General features: G+C 37.7%; 1 protein-coding gene across 2 annotated transcripts in view; it reads right to left on the bottom strand.

Annotated features, from left to right (window-relative positions):
• Positions 1-21,135, bottom strand: part of Plxdc2 (plexin domain containing 2) — a 405,393-nt gene that overhangs the window by 113,268 nt on the left and 270,990 nt on the right. For both annotated transcript variants that reach the window (XM_006497531.3, NM_026162.6), the window contains exon 5: positions 9,156-9,278. In XM_006497531.3, coding sequence (XP_006497594.1) covers positions 9,156-9,278 — 123 coding nt within the window. The remainder of the gene's footprint in view (positions 1-9,155; positions 9,279-21,135) is intronic.

Raw genomic sequence — 21,135 nt, 5'->3', positions numbered from 1 at the left:
TTGGGGCTTATTTTGAAATATGGATTATTATCTACCTACAGAATTGATTTTCTGAAGTGAGAAGTCAAAAATTGTAATTTTATTTCAAAGGGACTCTAGAGATTTCAAGGCACATGAAAGTTATGAGTTACAGGCAAAGCCTTATGGGAGGAGGGGAACCCAAACAAGTAGTTTCATGAGTCTCAGAGAACCTGACCATTCAACTTCAAAGCAGAGCTGTGAACCTATAAATCTGGTCCTACAGCCCCCATGCTTCCAACTGTACTGGCCAGCTTCACATTTTGAATTAGGTTTTTAACTCCATGCCAGTGACTTTAAGCAATTTGTTTGGTTGTTTGGCTTTCAAAATTTGCCTCTCTTTACTTCTTATTTTGGGACAAGTTCTCATTATGTTTCTTAGGGTGGCTAGCATTGAAGTCATGCTGTATTTTTGGTGGGTTATGATCTTGGTTTCCCCAGTAGCTAGGATTATAGGCTTGGGTCACCAGGTAGAGCAATAGTCTGTATATCTAGTAACTTCCCAGGTGATGCTGAAGCTCAGAGTATGATACTTCTCATTCAGAGTCTTATAACCCTGTGTGTCCTGCCTACCCTCCATAGGTGACTCAGCTTGCTTTCTGGACAATGCATCCCTCATTCCTTCCATCTCATCCACAATGCTGGTGGTTCACACAGCTCCTAATATGGTTGGCAGAGCCAACAGGGTAAGATGTGATGAAGACAGTCACGTAGTCAGTAGACATTGGTTTGATAAAGAAGAGTAGCCAGATATACTTGAGTAGGGTAGTGAGCAAGAATGGGATAAGGTGGCAAGGGAGCAGCCAATAAAGGCTAATAAAGAGCCAATAAAGGCTCAAGAGATTGCACTTAGCTATAAGAATGAGGGAAAATGTGGTACTTAAACTAGAGTTTTCTTTTAAAGTAATCAATTCCAAGTAAACAAAACAAAACAAAATTTATGTGACAGAGAGTACAGGTTCAGAGGTATGTAGACAATTGTTCAGGGACTGGGGTGGGTGACAAAATAAAAAAAATGAGCAACAATATGAGAATAAAAGTCTTTGCTACCCCTCACTACCCGGAAAGACCTCTGCCATATTATTCTACAAGGTGGAGGCCTGTTGAAGGACTACCTTCTGCTGTGAAGCCCAAAGGGAGGCTCAAATATATGAAATCCTGGAGCCGAACAGAACTAGATGAATAAAATGTACTTATTAACAAAATTTACCTGCTTTCTGATTTTTCAAAATCATTTCTTTATGGTCGAATTAATAACATTCATTCTTGGCATTAAGAATGAGTCTAGAGCTAGATGAAATTTTTAAATAGTCTTGTTACTTTAAGTATTTTGATTAACTACATATTAACTTTTAGAATATTTTAAAGGAATAGAAATATGTTTCTATTGAGATACAATTGTATAAATAATACCAAAACGTTGTTGAACTTGACCCTGGGACTTTTAGCCATAGGAAATAATCAGCCCTTTCATGGGTAGAGGTGATAGCTCTCTTTGTTACAGTTTATCACTGTGTCTATGATATCATGCTTTAAATCTCGAAAATATTAACACATACTGATAGCTAAAAGCTTTACATGTTCAATCATTTTACATGTGCAAGAGTCTTTTTATGTCTGCCATGTCTGCTTCACTCAAGTTTTGATTGTATACCTTCTGCCAGAGTCTGTGCTACAAGTAAAGGTAGGCCATTAACTGCCTTCAAGGCTCTCTTCCTACCAGGGACATAATTCACCTGCATGCAGCTGCTTCCTCTCCTATAATGTGGGAAGGATACTTATTACCTTCAAGGGATTTCTGATTTGATACAAGAAAATAAAATGGCTTCATATGCTTTGTGAAAAGGAGAGGTGAATATAAATAAGCATTTCAGTGCAAATTCTGGTGAAGATATTACTTATCTCTTTGGTTGTGAACCTAGCCTTTAACAGCTGAGCCATCTCTCCAGGGTGAAGATATTTCTACCATACTGTTAATAATGGGTGAAAAACAGCACAGTGTGGAAAAACATTTACTTTGTAGAGTGACAGAGTAGCTTATTTTCGTGTTTCTGAATAATACTAATGGAAATACTGTTTAGCATAAATGTTGTCCTTGAGTTTTAAAATTTGCTAAATATTTCTATTAGTTTTGTTTACTGGAAGATCAAGGTTTCAGATTTCAAATTTTACTGAAGAGTGCTGAGGTTCAACAATAGTGGTAGACAGGTGAGCAGAGGTGTCTTTTATAATTTGTTTTCTGCTCATTATACTGAATAATGATGGAGTAAAAGAAAATCATCAGCTGCTGAAGAACCTAGCCTATCGTTCAGAGAGCTGGGAGCTCTACTTCCCATCACAACCCTCCTGACCGGATTCTTAGAAGATATTTAAGCATAGATAGCGGAAGTGGAAATTTCTGGTTTCGTTGGAGACACAGTTATGTCAATGGTGTTTATCTGGAAGCTGTCTTATGAGAGGATGTTTTGCTGAAGCAGACATGTGAGTCTTGGAAAAAGTATAAGTAGAACTGAACAGACAGACAATAAAACTCTTATATTGGTTCTCCTTGCTACTCTTAGTTGGTCTTCACTGATCTTTGCTTGTCATGACTTCATAGAGGAAAACGCACAAAAACTCTTCTTGTGGTATTCTGGCTGCTTCTTGCCATTTCCATGGACTCCTGCCAATTAGGAGAAGCCTTATGGCTACTTCTGGATTGAGTGGCTGCTATTGATTTGTGCTTGGTGTTTGCCAATTAGACTGAACTGCTGCTGCTGATCTCGGTTTGATGTTTTGGACTGGACTGCTGATAACTTGACAATGAATATTGGAATTTCCCCAAAAAAACTACTTCTAAACAGGTTCATATTTTCCTTGCCTCATTAACAATAATTCTCCCCTAACTTTGGTCCATTGGCTAAAAGTAAGTAAATTTGAAAAATCTAAACCAACTCATAGCCATCCACAGTAGTTTATGGAGGAGCCCAGACATTACTGGTGCTCAGCTCCCTGAATCATAATTAAATCACCTGATCATTAATGAATCAAACTTTTGATATTCAATATATAAGCATAACTAGAATAACTAATGGTACTAAGTAGCTCCCCTTTTCTTCTGATTCTATGCTTGATCAGGTTACTGATCACTGTTAAGAACTGTACTATCTCAGGGCGGTGGGGGTGCATGCTTTTAATCCCAGCACTTGGGAGGAAGTGGCAGGCAGATTTCTGAGTTCAAGGTCAGCCTGATCTACAAAGAAAGTTCCAGGACAGCCATGGGCTACACAGAGAAATCCTGTCCTGAAACAAAACAAAAAAATCAAACAAACAAACAAACAAAAATGAACTGTACTATCTGATTTGCTATATATGAACTACAAATTATTTTTCTAATGAAAGATACTATTTTTATAGATTTTGCATATTAATGTTCCCGATTTACATAGATTGCAATCTTTTGGGCTATCTATAACATTTAAAACTTGCCTTAAAATTGGTGTTTTATATACTATGTTTTAATTTTAGAAGAAACTCTGTGACCTCTCCCCATCAAGAGGTTGTTCCTATCCTATAGCAAATGTCAGTGATCCTACACAGTCAACTTAAAGGCTATGACAGTAAATTACTATGACATTTAAAACTGTGTAGTATTTCAAGTTGCTTTGTGTATTAATAAGTAACACAGCAACTCAGCTTTCTGTATCATATCATGGGAATTATATATTCTTTGGCCATCACACAAAAGTTACTTCATGAAGAGAAAATACTTTCATCTTAAGTGTTAGTGATCCTGAAATTCTTAGAAGTAAAAATTCATCTTAAATACTTAAGCTTTTTATTTATTTGGTCATTGAATATTTATTGTCACATACCCTCTTTTATGTTCCTGTGCTAAGAACTGAAGGTAGATTTCTTAGTACATAGTTATTTTCCATGTCAAGAACTTAGAGACCACTTGAAGTAGTATATGTTAATTTATAACAATAATTGTAAGATAGAAATAGTCAATGTGGCAGCCTGTGAGAGGAGATATACTAAATATATGTTTTGACTTTTTTATTGGATATTTTATTTATATTTCAAATGTTATCCCCTCTCCTGCACCCCGGAAACACCCAACCCTATCATTCCTCCCCCTGCTTCTATGAGCGTGTTCCCCCACCCATTCCCGCTTCACTGCCCTTGAATTCCCCTACACTGGGGCATAGAGCCTTCCCAGGACCAAAGGCCTCTCCTCCTATTGATGCCTGACAAGGCCATCCTCTGCTACATATGCGGCTAGAGCCATGGATCCCTCAATAATGCCAATAACATAAAGGCCTGGTTGTTAATATCCCATGCTAGTGAACCAATGTCCTTCATGGTGTTCACAAAGTTTGCATATGTCTACAATAGTTAAGGTCCTAGAGTTGAAAGAAATGGACACATACCACCATCCCTAATTGGAAGGTATCTCCAATTGATAATCACTTGAAAATGAAAGTTTAGGGTTTTTTTTTTCCCAATGAAGTTGGGGAAAATACTCTTAAAGATAACCTGTATCCACTAAAGTCTCTTATTTGAATCTTAATGATATTTAATAATATGTTAAAATTTTTTTTCTTAATAGTGTCTGTGGTGATTTCAATAAGAATGACCCCTATAGGCATATACATTTGAATGCTTAGCCACCAGAGAATGCTGCCCTTTGAAAGGACCATACAGTAGCTTTGTTGAAGGAATTGTGTCACTGAGGGGTAAGCTTTGAGATTTCAAAAGTCCAAGCCAATTTCAGTGTCTTTCTCTCTGCTTGCAGATCAGGATGTAGCTCTCAAGAACCCCTCCAGTACCATGTTAGCCACCCTGTTTTCCACCATAATGATAATGTACTAAGCCACTGAAACTGTAAATAAGCTTTATCTTTTAAGAGTCATAGTGGTCAAGGATTTTTCTTCACAGCAATAGAACTGTGACTAAGGCAGAAGTTGGTAACAAGGAGCAGGGTATTCCTGTCACAGGCCTGACCATATTGTTTGCTGAGGGAATATGGAAAAATTGGGACTTTAGCCTAGAATAGTGGTTAGATGATTAAAGTGGGACTTAATGGGACATCCTTGTAGGAGCACCGAAGACAACGCTAAGTGTGATTTGGACCATGTACATGATAGGAGAAAACTTAAGATGTTTTAGAGAGGAAGTATATTAGTCAGTAGCCAATTGTTCTCATGGCATTTGGCAAAGAAAGTGTCTGCCTTCTGTCTTTGTTCCCCAAATTCTGCCTGAGACTAAACTGAAGAGCTGTGGATTAATGGCATTGGTAGAGAAGATTTCAAGCCAGCCTAATATTGACTATGTCATGTGGTTATTGGCAATCATTCTTATTTAGATCTGTGAGAAAGGGAATAAGATAGAGAAATACAAAATGTAGAGGTTGAAAAGATAAGGAATGAGGAGAAGTCTAATGGAACTATGTGTGGTACTCAAGGAGAAAAAATGTTTAAAGGAAAAAGAAATTAAAGAAAAGCTTAAGCAATGAAGGACACTATCAACAACAGAAGCCGATACAAAGATACACAAGCGGCTCAAGTTCCAACCATGTCAACGAGAACTTGGCTGGATTCTCAGAAGATACTTTGGACTTTGAACTTGTCAGCAATCTTAGGACTTCTAAAGTTGGACTAAATGCATGTTTGCATTACTATATGGCTAAAAGCCTGTGGGAGGTAGAGAACAGAATGCAATGGTTTAAGTAAGAATGGCCCCCCAAAAAACTATCATATATTTGAATGCTTAGTCACCATAAAGTGTTACTATTTGAAAGGTTTAGGAGGATTAGGAAATTTGGCCTTATGGAAGGACTGTGTCACTGGAGATGGGCTTTGAGATTTCAAACCCTATGCCAACCCCAGTGTCTTTCTCTCTGCCCATGTATCAGGATACGCTCAACAACTTCTCTACCACCATGCCTGACATGCCTGTCACTATGCTCCCTGTCATAATGATAATGGGTTAAACATTGAAACCATGAGCCAACCCCATTAAATGATGAAGAGATTAAGACTTGCTGTGGTCATGGTGTCTCTTCAAAGAAAACAACAACAACAACAACAAACAAAAAAACAATGACTAAGACATTTTATATGTTCTCCAAAGACTACAGGGCTTAGATTACTGTCAGTAGGCTTGGTATATCTTAACTCGACCAATTTTATATTTAAATGTCAATGGTACTTTGTCATCTTAAGTAAAATGTAAATACCTCTTACATAGTTTAGAATGGTGAGTTCAGCATATTGATGTGTGAGTTGCAGAAACTGGCCTGTAGAAGTTTAATTTCAATAGATGGTGTCATTTGCCTCTAACTGAAGTTCATTAGTATTAAATTTATACTTAGCTAGGCATTTATCATAGGAAGAATTTATTACAAATAGCACCAAACATAACTGTGACCTTATGTCACTTTTAACGATCTAATATTTAACAGTGTTAAGAATGCAGGGCAGCCACTTTCTCTCTACCTATTCAATATAATACTTGAATTCATAGCCAGAGCAATTCGACAACAAAAGGAGATCAGGGGGATACAAATTGGAAAGGAATAAGTCAAAATTATCACTATTTGCAGATGATATAATAGTATATATAAGTGACCCTAAAATTTCCACCAGAGAACTCCTAAACCTGATAAACAGCTTCAATGAAGTAGCCGGATATAAAATTAACTCAAACAAGTCAATGGCCTTTCTCTACACAAAGGATACATAGTCTGAGAAAGAAATTAGGGAAACAACACCCTTCTCAATAGTCACAAATAATATAAAATACCTTGGTGTGACTCTAACTAAGGAAGTGAAAGATCTGTATGATAAGAACTTCAAGTCTCTGAAGAAAAAAATTGAAGAAGATCTCAGAAGATGGAAAGATCTCACATGCTCATGGATTGACAGGATTAATATAGTCAAAATGGCTATCTTGCCAAAAGCAATCTACAGATTCAAAGCAATCCCCATTGAAATTCCAACTCAATTCTTCACGGAGTTAGAAAGGGCAATTTGCAAATTCATGTGGAATAATAAAAAACCTCAGATAGCAAAAACTATTCTCAGCAATAAAAGAATCTCTGGGGAAATCACCATGCCTGACCTCAAACTATACTACAGAGCAATTGTGATAAAAACTGCATGGTACTGGTACAGCGAAATAAAGGTAGATCAATGGAATAGAATTGAAGACTGAGAAATGAATCCACATAACTATGGTCACTTGATCTTTGACAAGGGAGCTAAAACCATCCAGTGGGAAAAAAAAAACCAGCATTTTCAACAAATGGTGCTGGCACAACTGGCAGTTATCATGGAGAAAAATGCAAGTTGATCCATTCTTATGTCCTTGTACAAAGCTCAAGTCTAAGATCAAAGAACTCCATATAAAACCGGAGACACTGAAATTTATAGAAAGTGGAGAAAAGCCTCGAAGATATGGGCACTGGGGAAAAATTCCTAAACAGAAGAGCAATGACTTGTGCTGTCAGATCAAGAATTGACAAATGGGAACTCATGAAATTGCAAAGCTTTTGTAAGGCAAAAGACACTGTCAATAAGACAAAAAGGCCACCAACAGATTGGGAAAGGATTTTTACCAATCCTAAATCTGATAGAGGACTAATATCCAATAGATACAAAGAGCTCAAGAAGACTCCAGAAATTCAAATAACCCCATTACAAAATGGGGTACAGAGCTAAACAAAGAATTCTCAAGTGAAGAATACTGAAGGGCTGACAAGCACCTGAAAAAATGTTCAACATCCTTATCATCAGGGAAATGCACATCAAAACAACTCTGAAATTCCACCTCACACCAGTCAGAATGGCTAAGATCAAAAATTCAGCAGATGCTGGCGAGGATATGGAGAAAGAGGATCACTCCTTCATTGCTGGTGGGATTGCAAGCTGGTACAACCACTCAGGAAATCAGTCTGGCGGTTCCTCAGAAAATTGGACATAGTCCTACTGGTAGATCCAACAATACCTCTCCAGAAGATGTCCCAACTGGTAATAAGGACACATGCTATGTTCATAGCAGCCTTAATTATAATAGCCAGAAGCTGGAAAGAACCCAGATGTCCCTCAACAGAGGAATGGATACAGAAAATGTGGTATATTTACACAATGGAATACTACTCAGCAATTAAAAACAATGAATTTATGAAATTCTTAGGCAAATGGATGTATCTGGAGGATATCATCCTTAGTAAGGTAACCCAATCACAAAAGAAGTCACTTGATATGCACTCACTGATAAGTGAAGATTAGCCCAGAAACTTAGAATACCCAAGATACAATTTGCAAAACAGAAGAAAATCAAGAAGAATGAAGACCAAAATGTGCATACTTCATTCCTCTTTAGAATAGGGAACAAAACACCCATGGAAGGAGTTACAGAGCAAAGTTTAGAGCTAAGACGAAAGAATGGACCAGCCAGAGAGTAACCCACCTGGATATCCATCCCATAATCAGCCACCAAACCCAAACACTATTGCATATGTCAGCAAAATTTTTCTGAAAGGACCCTGATATAGCTGTCTTGAGTAAGGCTATACCAGTGCCTGGAAAATACAGAAGTAGATGCTCACAGTCATCTATAGGATAGAACACAGGGCCCCCAATGGAGGAGCTAGAGAAAGTACCCAAGCAGCTGAAGGGATCTGCAATCCTATAGGTGGAACAACAATATGAACTAACCAGTAACCCCAGAGCTCCTGTCTCTAGCTGCGTATGTAGCAGAAGATAGCCTAGCCGGCCATCATTGGGAAGAGAGACCCCTTGGTCTTCCAAACTTTATATGCCACAGTACAGGGGAATGCCAGGGCCAAGAAGTGGGAGTGAGTGGGTAGGGGAGAATGGTGGGGGGAGGGTATAGGGAACTTTTAGGATAGCACTAGAAATGTAAATAAAGAAAATATCTAATTAAAAAAAATAAGAAAAAAAGAAGAATGCAGAGCAGCACTAAACACATTGGTATATTTACAAACTGGGTCTACAGAACCCCTCCCCCCTGAAAAGGTTGATAAGAATCTGGTGCTTGGGTTTGCTGTGGTTGTTGCAGGGTTTTGTTTGCTCCTTTGTTTGTTGTTTGTTTTTTATGCATTTAATACAAACAGGTAAATAGATACATACCATTATCAAAATATCTGACAGTTGAATTTCTGGATACACTGGGATCAAAATTTGCCATTAAAGGAGCTATATACTGTGTAGCTGTGAGCATTCGATGTACAACTTCTCCAGTATATATGAAACCTACAATGAGAAAAACATGAAATCTGTTAAGACTGCCAGATAAAATTATAACCAAAACAGCTACAATTCAATTACAGTCATACTTTATAGATAAATTAAGATAAGGGAAACACTTAGTGTCTGTTTGACACTACTTTTTCTAAATAAAGTAAAAATTCTCATATCATTTGCGCGTATCTAGCAGAATTGCTTATCAACAATCAATGATATATGTACTTCAACTGTGTACAGAGTGACTATTGCCTCAAAGAGACAGGTTACTAAAAGTTTAACACAGAGGTAAAGAAAATAAAATCTTCCATTTTTCTATTTAATCTTATTAATTAGTATGAGTACTCTATCGACATGTACAACTGCATGCCAGAAGAAGGCATCAGATCACATTGTAAATGGTTATTCCCATGTAGTTGCTCTTAACCACTGAGCCATCTCTTCAATCCCTTATTGTCTCATTTTAACATTAGCCTGACTTGCAAGCACTTTTATAGGTGAATTTCTTTTCATTACATTTATTTGTGGATTGGTTTGTTGTTGCTGAGGCTGTTGATGCTGCTGCTGGTGTTGGCAGTAAGGAGATCAAACTCAGCATCTCCTACATGAGGTTGGCAAGTAATCTTCTCCTGAGCTACATCTTCAAAATTAAATTTTTCCTAAAATACAATTCCGGCATTAAAAAGAGCCCAGATTCTAAGTGGCAGTGGATATATCTACTCTCTTGTTTGTTAGTTTTCTTAGAACAAACTGAAAAGGATCTAAATACATGATTCAAATGTCTCAGCTTGTAAGAGTCTTTGTAATCCTAGGGTCATATCAAGAATATGCAGTCTACATATCTGTGGATAAGATGGTACAATATTGAAAACCTACAAATGTCCCTTCTTTGTGAGGTCTCAGCACCAACCTATTTCAGCAGGTACTTAGTGAGAAGCAGTTATTCTATGGGACTTGAGCTTTGAACTAATTTTCAGAAGTTCTTGCTTTGCATCCCTTCCACGTTTTCAATTATTCACTTCAGGTTTATTTCCTTTGTGAAATATCCATGCCAAATTGTTTATCTTACACTGGCTTTTGATCACCAATGTTTATATCTGCCTAAGAGAAAATTCACTTCAAGAAATACTTATTTTAATATTAATCTATAGAGACACAATCAAGAATGAACATAAACATAAACCTGCACATACAATATTATAAAATAAAATTCAGAAAAAGAGATTTGTGGTGAGGCATTCGGAATGTTCAGATAATTATTGCATCACTAGAGACTCCTTTAGATCATTTTTTACCAAAAAAAAGAGAAACAAGATATTTTGAAAGAAATCTGTAATATTTAAGCCTAAAAAGTGTCAAATATTTTATCTCATTTATGGTCTGAATAAAAATATATCAGCATATTTTGGGTCCTGTGATTTCAAGTTGTAAATTGTGATTTCTATAAAAGGCATTGCAAAAGTAAATCTGTAGTTATTAATATATTTAATAATGTTTTATTATTAAAATCATAAATGCTTACTTTCTATTAGAAGACACTGTGCTGATATGATTTTTTAAATCGTATTTCACTCCAGATTGTCAGTGGTAACCTCCTATGTACTTCCTCATAATTATAAACACAAAAAATAGCCATTTTGAAGATCTGTAATTAATTTTTCTTGCCTTCACTATGATCCACTTATAATTTAATCACTAAAATACACACACACACACACACACACACACACAAACACACACACAAAATCTTTTACAGATGAAACCTTGAATGTAAATGTTTTAATTAGACCATGAAGGAGCCTTTTAAGAAAGCATGAGCTCTTGGTAGTTTCTTCCTGTCTCCACATTGTCTGTCTGTGTAGTAATAGACTGCTTAACTAAGAGCAGAGCGATGAAAAAAATTTTAAGTAAGTGCTGGAGCCATTTTCCAGACCCACTGTGTGCAAAAAACAGAAGCAATTACTAGAAACTAAATCAGCATGCAACATTTCAGATACTTTATTCATGTTCCTGTAACTGGTTTTTTTTTGTTGTTTTTTTGTTTGTTTGTTTGTTTGCTTGTTCTGTTTTGTTTGTTGATGAGTAATAGCACACATTGGAAATGTGTTTATGAGGTACCCAGTAACATTTGGATTTATGAATGTACTTATAGCAATCAGATTGAAGGCATTGTATTGTTCATTGCTGTCAAACCTTATTATTTGTTTGTAGGACACTGACTGTGTCTCTGACTATGTACTGTTTGTGTTTATGTTTACTGTTTGAGCTCACTCAGCTAGGTGATTTAACTGTGGTACAGTAGGAGATCTCCAGCCTCTTTACCCTTTCCATGTCTGTCTCTAGTAACTGCTGTGAGACACATCGTCTTCCAGATCAACTGTTTTGGATTATACATATGTAACGATTTCTTGTCATAATTTAAACAGACAAGGTATATGCACATGTGCCTACATAGTTCCAGAGGGATTTGTCACTTTCTTTGACCAGAATATTTCTCAGACATACAAGTTCCATATTTCAATGAAGAAGATTCAAATAATTCCCCAAGAAGTAAGTGAACACATAGAACAACTTATTTACCATACAAAGTGGAACTAAAATCCCCCCTCACACAATAACTATAATGCAAATGAAAGAGAAAGGCAGGCAAGATGGCGCAATGAGTAAAGGTCCCTCAAGACTGGTGACCTGACTTCCATCTTTGGAAGCCCAAGGTCACACACACACGCACACCATAAATGAACAAATAAACAGATGTGGTATAAGTAGATAACACTTACAAAATGAATGATAAAACCACTATGACAGGCTGTGTATTGCTCCCCCCACACTGAATGGCCTATGCTTACTACTATCAACACGAAGATTAACTCTGGAACTAAAGGGAGGAATGAACTTACAGGTGCATGATTATTTTCTAATCCAAAGAATAGCATTGATGTTTTTGGACTCTACTGAAAACTGATTTCTGTCAGTTTTAAATGAACAAGGTAGTTGTAAATAAACAAGAATCAGAACAAGTGTTTTTAGCAAAAGGCTCTACATAGCTGCCTAGCTCATGGATCTTAAAAAAAATATTTCAACTGGGATTTGGAAAGGAAAGAAGTATAAGCTTGCTGAATGCAGAGTATACTAAGTCAGTACTGGATATGCACTAGTTACACAAGTTACCACAGCTAGCCTTCTGAAAATACTCATAGTTATACAGACTATAGCCTTAGGTCTTTATCACTATAACTTGATGGCAAAGAGACAAGTTACTATTACATAGCTAATTTTCCCCACTTAATGCTAATTTAAGCAACATCTTTCCTTGCTTTCTTCAAAATACTTAGTAGCTATTTAGGAGGACAGTATTAGATAGATTCCTTAATTCATTACAAGATTGGATCAAAAATTTCAGTCACTCATAAGAATTGCTATCTACAGGTGTCCCAGGACTCTGAGAAATATCCTCACTACAAGAATGAAATAAGAGAAACAAGCATATTTTTCACGTTGAATTGCCCTTCCCCTCAGCTGTAACCAGTAGTAAACCTCATCTCAAGTCCTCAAGTTGAATCATATTCTATTCTTGCTTAAAGGCTTTTCTGAATATGGCCTCTAGTTGTGTGAATAATCTGATTTCAAATATGTACACATTACCCATTGATTAAGAGAATTGGTCGGGGTAAGCCTATTGTTATTATTATGATTATTATTTTATTCATTTATTTACAGTCCAGCCATTGCCCCCTTTCCTGGCTCCCCCTCGCACAGTTCCTCATCCCATTCCTCATCCCCCTTGCCTCCTGTGATGATAGTTCTAACCCCCAGGCCTCCCACCTCCCTGGGGCCTCAAGTCTCTAAAGGATTAGGCACATCACATCTTCTACTGAGGCCAGAACAGGTAGTCCTTTGCTATATATGTGCCAGAGGTGGGGGGTGGGGAGGTGGGGCTCCAACAAGCCCATATGCTGCCTGGTGGGTGGCTCAGTGTCTGGGAGCTCCCTGGGGTCTGAGCTAGTCGAGACTGCCTGTCTTCCTATCGGATCGCCCTCCCCTTTAACTTCTTCAAACTTTTAAATAAATGTCATATGAACTATGGAGCTGATCTGGCCTAGTTGCCTTGAGCAGCTTGTAGCATAGGTTTTTCAGGTTAGAGCTCATGGATCCTCAGGCACAACGTGCAATCAAGTTTCTGAGCCACCAGTGCATTATTTCAGTCAGTGCAGCATTCAGGCCACATTGTGCTTCTCTGTATGTTCTCTCAATGGTCAAGGAAGCATGGAAAGTTAATAGGACAATTGGTCTTAGACATGAATCTTGTGCACCCTGTAAAGTTTGCAAACTTCACTGTATCCTGGCAACTACAACTGTATTGATCCTGGCAACTGTTGTTATCTACTGATTAAGGTATGGCGAGTTCCAATTGCTTTCAAAAAAAAAAAAGGAAAAGAAAAAGAAAAGAAAAGAAAAAAAGGCTATTGCATCAGTTGTGCTGTGACCCCCTCCAATCAGCCCGATTTAATTTCTCATAGCCATACCAGGTGATATTGGCTGGCTTAGTAAGAAAGTTTAGATACTTATAATGAACAAATCCCATTCAATCACTATGTATTGTTTTCCCACTTTTTAAAAGGTGTATGTTTTGCCTGCATATGTATATGTATCTATGTACCACTTATGTGCAGTGCCTGTAAAGGCTTAGAAGAGGGTGACAGATCCACTGGCACTGAAGTTACAGAGGTTGTGAGCTACCACATGGGTGCTGAGAATTGAACTTGTTTCCTCTAAAAGATCACTGAGCCAGTGCTCTTAATTTAGAGTCATCTCCCTAGTTCCTTATTATGTACTTATTAACCACTTTTACATTTTACAAATGAAATGAACAATTAATATACATAGGCCACCGATAATTACATTATGTTAAAACCTTACTTCATCTCTGTAATAACTGGGAAGTACTATTTTTGTCTATTAAATGTAGTATTTAATAATGTTTTATTTACCAAAGCTCACATAGTTGTTATTTCAAATTCCATGAGCTCTAGTGCTGCTTAGAAATGATGTAAATCTAAATAGCATCAAGTTCTGCAGAGGGCAGAGAGTTAAAAGGCATTCCTGTTTACTTCTCTTGAGGTCATTTTAAGACTACCACTCTGCAGGAACATTGGCAGTTCCATAAGCAAGTTTGAAATGTCATTAAATGGGAGTTGACAGACTCCACACTCTCATGCAGTGAATTTAAGCCTAAACAAGCAGTTAGAGGAGGAAAAATCCTTTCTCTCTGCAAATTCCACCACCTGTGCTTTAGAGCTCAATTCCAGCCTTTTTAATTGAGCCTCTGGATACTCTGCCTTTTAACTTGATAGTTTCATAAGCAAGTTTGATTCTTCTACAGCAATTCACAAAATGATGCTGAATTTGGTGATAAGAGCACCCAAATGGAGACTCTGTTTCATGGCAAACTCAAACTATTTCATTGTCGTGTGACTAAATTACTTAACCTTCCTGTGCTTTGCTTCCTTGATATCTGTGAAATGGAAGAGGGATGGTGTTAGTTTATAAGAAAAGCAATGGATATGAGTTTAATTTGTAAAAAAGTTAGATGCAGGGATGTAATTCAATTGCAGAGAAGCTACTTAGTGTGGGTAAGTCTCTACTCATTTGCCTGTAGAATAGGCACAAGCAACAACCTTCTCCCCCCACCCCTGAGTGCACTCGACTGCACGTGTGTGTGTGTGTCTGTGTGTGTGTGTGTGTGTGTGTGTGTGCACATACACACACAGAGTGGGAGGGAGCGAGAGAAAGCACATGGCAAGGTGGCAGGGAACTGAGAGAAAGAGAAAGCTAAAGCGTGGGGGAAGAAAAGGAGAGTGAGAGAGACAGAGGGCAAGGGAGAATGAGAGATGCCAAAGTCAACCAATTACTTAAATTTCTGCTAATATATATTAATTGACTGTAAACTGAGATATTTATATGACTTTAAAGTTTTGGCTCAGGCCTACGTGTACAACATATGTTTATATGTATCAATAAATTTTGAGATATGGTAAACATGAGTTTAGCCACAAAGCAATGAATAATAATGTTCTTTGATGTCCATAGTCCATGTAATACTTCCTTCCATTCTGATGCAATAAGTACCTTGTAAAAATATCAACTTCCTGTTGGCTACAAAGGGTGTTGCCCTTAACTGGAAGTGTCATTGAATCAGGAAGCATGAGGAGACTATTGCCCACTAGACATTCTAGAAACCTATGATGTGCAAAGGCTACATAAAATATCCTACTTTAGCATTCATTCATTATTCTCATTAAGTCCTTAGGCAAGGTTGGAGTCAATCCATATGTCTGCAAGGTAGCAAACATTTGTAGTTAAACACTGCCTTTAGAGCAGAGATCACAATGGCATCTATGTATATCCGGTGTCATTCTTGTTAAGGCCTCTGTATCTGTGATCTCTACCCACTAATAAAGAGATCTGTAAATCAGAATTAGAAGAAAGAATTTCTCATTCAGAATTCTCAGTAAACTCATGCATGGTATGCTCCTGTTCTGGTCATGAGGAGCCACACTGAGTAAATGGGTATTCCTAGTTAAAAGTTGCTTGAAATAAACTACAAAGACTGAGCAAATTGTGCTTACATTGTTTCTTTCTGTTTTATAACTCAATAGATTTCCATGTGTGTCAAACTACGGCCTTTAAGACAGGTGCTTATTTGTTGTTCACTCATAACTTCAAATAAAAGCGTGCAGGACAGCAATGGTTAATTTGGAACTTAAAAGTTGTGACTGGTTATCTGGAAATGTGGCTGTTTGCTAAGGACAACTGCATCCTGATGGATTTCAGATGAATGGCTTCTAGTAGGCAGGCACTGTGGTGCATTGGAAAAATGTAGGTTTGGACACGAAACATAGACAGTTAATAAGCATATTCTAAAATTCAAATGGGGCTGCTAATGACAGGATCCTCAAAAAGAACCAATAATAATGTCCAATCAGCTGTCAAGTTAAAGCATAGTAAGGAAATATTATACATTAAAATATATCTATGGGATTGTCTCTAACATCCTATAATATTGTCAATCACCAAATATTTCATGTTAAATTTCCAACAGCTGTCAAAGTAAAATATATCAAATACATTTCATAAGTTAAAAAAAAACATATCTGTTAAAACTCATAGAGTCCTTCCCTGAATTGGCTTAAGAACCCACTGGGTATTAACAACTTCTAAAATCTACTTCCTTGGTGAGAGAAGGTCCCAGCTAGCAACTAAGCTGTATACCATAAACTAGTTTCATGAAATGGGCATTATCAGAATTATGGGAGAATATAAAGTAGATCATCCCAATATCAGAAGGATAACCAGGAGTTGAAGTAGATAGATAAGGAGATAAAGACTGACAAAATCACAATACCATCATCTGCTTTCATTTTGGACTAACAGTAAAATTGGCGGCCTCGGGCTTCCCTTTTGCATGTTGTTTACCAAATAAAGTTGTGGTTTTGCTGAATTAAGAGCAATCTCTGTTTTGTTTTTTATTCTGTCAAGACTAAAAAGAGTACCAATGTCTTCAAATACACCGACAATAAGTAAATGAAAGGAAAAAATAAAGAAGTAATTCAGACAATGTCAAAGTAACCATATAAAACACTAAGAGCACCAAAAGAAGTGGAGATCAACCAAATGTCTGCTGGAAACATCAAAATAATCACCTTACCATTGAGATACAAAACAGCAATCATGACTCATGTATATCAGGAAAACAATAGAGAAATTAAATTACATGTTAGACTGAGCAAACTTTAAGATTGCTCATTTAACATTGCAACATTAGGGAACAAGAAGACTAAAAGAACGAAGGAAGAGCTAAGGCCCAATAGGGTCGTCAAGTAAATGCATACTCCCATAGAGGAGTAGGAAAGGATCAGAGAAGGGAAGAAATGAAAACTGAAAATGGTGACGAAAATATTAAATTTGAAGAGTGAACATTGATATTCACAAAGCCTAAACAACAAATAGGAACTCTAGGAAATGCTCATCAGCCTATGAGCAGAAACATCACAAGGTACAAACATGGTGATTTATTGAAATGCTTTCAGGAAGACACAGCTATCCAGGACACTATACTCATGAAAGATGATATTCATAGAAGAGTCAGAAGCGATTTCTCCAGAGAAACTAGAGTTAAGAAATCCATCAGCACTCTAACTATCTGATAAGTAGAATAGAATTCTTAGGTTTGATGGGAAGCTAAGTAATAACAAGAACACAGAGGAAAGGTCAAAAGTCCAGTAAATGGCAGAAGGTAATTAATTTTAGTCAAGTCTCAGTAACGCTGAAACAGTAATAAGTTTTAACAGAGAGAGAGAGAGAGAGAGAGAGAGAGAGAGAGGAATTTCAAAAATAAAGTATAAAACTACAACTATAATAATTTAATAATGTATCAATGCTAACATCAATCTCATATAATTTGAGAAAAATGGAAGTTCAAGTATACAGTTTTAGTCTTACAACTGAATTTATTAGTTTAAAATAGACTGGTATGCCTTCAAGATGTTTATATAAGCCTCATGATAACCATTGGGAAAAAAAAATCTACCTTAGATGTAGGACAAAAAAAAAGTGAACACAGCTATACAAACACTAAATAACAAAGGAAAAACCCCAAAGAAGAAAGGACAATGTGATCACACAGCATCTGGTACATCATGAAGAAAGTAAGCTACTGGTCCAGCCTATGTATGGGTAATCACTTTCAATGTGTAGGCTATATACTTTAATCAAAGAAATATGTAACAAATGAATGAATATTAACCCAAATCCAATTGTATGCTGCCTACAAAAGACTTACATTACTTTCAGGGTCAAACAAACACTGGGAATGAAAGTCAAGAAAAAGATATCCCACAGAAATAATAACCAAAAGGAAAGAGAAAAATAACTGTCTAAAGAGTACAGTACTTGGGAGACAGAGGCAGGAGGATTTCTGAGGTCCAGACCAGCCTGGTCTACAAAGTGAGTTCCAGGACAGCCAGGGCTACACAGAGAAACCCTGTCTCAAAGCACACACACACACACACACACACACACACACACACACACAGAAACACAAACAAAAAACCACCAGACGAAAAAGAGTGAAGGAAGTAATTACATAATAACAAGGGGTTAGGTTATCTGAAGAACACTGGGCACATACACATGTAAAGTAGTAAGTCACCATGGAAAAATATATGTATGGATATTTCCCTTTAAACAGGATGATTATTCAATCCAGAAAACTGCTTTTTGTTCATCTATCCATAGGGATTAAAATCACTATGCTGAATGGATAGCTAATGTATTTACTATGGTATTATCTACAGTAACAAATATGGGAATAAAAAATATCCATAAATAGATAGAAAACATGATTTGTAAACATGCTGGAAAATCAGTCAGCCTTAAAAAGAAGCAAATCTGTCATCATCTGTGACAGCAGAGATGAAGAAATAACACTTAGTGAGAAATGTCAGGCTACAAAACAAAACGACAAGTGCTGCAAGAATTCACTCACGTGTAAACTCTTAAAAAATAGTCGAACTCTTATCTGAAGAGTGAATGCTGCTGACCTGTGAACTAAATTGCTGATTTCCAGAAAACACAGAGAGGAGTTGTTCCAAAGAACCATTTCTTTCTTTTTTTTTTAATATTTTTTATTACATATTTTCCTCAATTACATTTCCAATGCTATCCCAAAAGTCCCCCATACCCTCCCCCACCACTTCCCTACCCACCCATTCCCATTTTTTTGGCCCTGGCGTTCCCCTGTACTGGGGCATATACAGTTTGCCTGTCCAATGGACCTCTCTTTGCAGTGATGGCCGACTAGGCCATCTTTTGATACATATGCAGCTTGAGTCGAGAGCTCCGGGGTACTGGTTAGTTCATAATGTTGTTCCACCTATAGGGTTGCAGATCCCTTTAGCTCCTTGGGTACTTTCTCTAGCTCCTCCATTGGGAGCCCTGTGATCCATCCAATAGCTGACTGTGAGCATCCACTTATGTGTTTGCTAGGCCTTGGCATAGTCTCACAAGAGACAACTATATCTGGGTCCTTTCGATAAAATCTTGCTAGTGTATGCAATGGTGTCAGCATTTGGAAGCTGATTATGGGATGGATCCCTGGATATGGCAGTCTCAGTCTCAGTCCATCCTTTTGTCTCAGCTCCAAACTTTGTCTCTGTAACTTCTTCCATGGGTGTTTTGTTCCCAATTCTAAGGAGGGGCATAGTGTCCACACTTCAGTCTTCATTCTTCTTGAGTTTCATATGTTTAGCAAATTGTATCTTATATCTTGGGTATCCTAGGTTTGGGGCTAATATCCACTTCTCAGTGAGTACATATTGTGTGAGTTCCTTTGTGAATGTGTTACCTCACTCAGGATGATACCCTCCAGGTCCATCCATTTGGCTAGGAATTTCATAAATTCATTCTTTTAATATCTGAGTAGTACTCCATTGTGTAGATGTCCCACATTTTCTGTATACATTCCTCTGTTGAGGGGCATCTGGGTTCTTTCCAGCTTCTGGCTATTATAAATAAGGGTGCTATGAACATAGTGGAGCATGTGTCCTTCTTACCGGTTGGGACATCTTCTGGATATATGCCCAGGAGAGGTATTGCTGGATCCTCCGGTAGTACTATGTCCAATTTTCTGAGGAACTGCCAGACTGATTTCCAGAGTGGTTGTACAAGCTTGCAATCCCAACAACAATGGAGGAGTGTTCCTCTTTCTCCACATCCTCGCCAGCATCTGCTGTCACCTGAATTTTTGATCTTAGCCATTCTGACTGGTGTGAGGTGGAATCTCAGGGTTGTTTTAATTTGCATTTCCCTGATGATTAAGGATGTTGAACATTTTTTTCAGGTGCTTCTCTGCCATTCGGTATTCCTCGGGTGAGAATTCTTTGTTCAGTTCTGAGCCCCCCATATCCTTTCTTTCCACAACCTCAGATGGCCGGTGGGCTAGAAGGGAGGTTAAAGCTTTTAAGAGCCATCATTAAAAGTAGGCTTTTAAAATATTCAAGTTACATTCACCCTTAGTTCTCTCCAGCAGTCACAAAGAACGAGTAGAACTCTCTTGCTTGTTATTTCCATTTTTTGAAGGCAATCAAGCAGAGTCTATTGGACTAAAACGACAGCTCCCTATAGCTGGAAGGTGACCCTCAAAGAAGCTTGATTTCTTTCTCTTTTGGCATCTTTAAAACTATCTCATGAAATTTACTTAAAAATACCTAGAAATAGCCCTGTAGAGTGGATATGTAGAGTATTGGTCTTTCTTGGCACATTGGTAAACCTTGTAGTTACTGAATATGCTTAGGACTTCATGTTTAAATGAGATAATTAAAAAGAAAATACTTTGCATATCAGAAGAATTATATCCTTCAGAGTCTTTCTGAATTATAGAATAACAGTCTTATAGAATTATAACCAGCCCTTCCGCTCGACTCGAGACTCGAGCCCCGGGCTACCTTGACAGCAGAGTCTTGCCCAACACCCGCAAGGGCCCACACGGGACTCCCCACGGGACCCTAAGACCTCTGGTGAGTGGAACACAGCGCCTACCCCAATCCAATCGCGTGGAACTTGAGACTGCGGTACATAGGGAAGCAGGCTACCCGGGCTTGATCTGGGGCACAAACCCCTTCCACTCCACTCGAGCCCCGGCTACCTTGCCAGCTGAGTCGCCTGACACCCGCAAGGGCCCACACAGGATTCCACACGTGATCCTAAGACCTCTAGTGAGTGGAACACAACTTCTGCCAGGAGTCTGGTTCGAACACCAGATATCTGGGTACCTGCCTTGCAAGAAGAGAGCTTGCCTGCAGAGAAT

The sequence above is a fragment of the Mus musculus genome, chromosome 2 (genome assembly GCF_000001635.26).
Source record: "Mus musculus strain C57BL/6J chromosome 2, GRCm38.p6 C57BL/6J".
Classification (NCBI taxonomy): Eukaryota; Metazoa; Chordata; class Mammalia; order Rodentia; family Muridae; genus Mus; species Mus musculus.
Note: the sequence above shows the minus strand (reverse complement) of the source record. Positions and strands in the feature narration are given on the sequence as shown.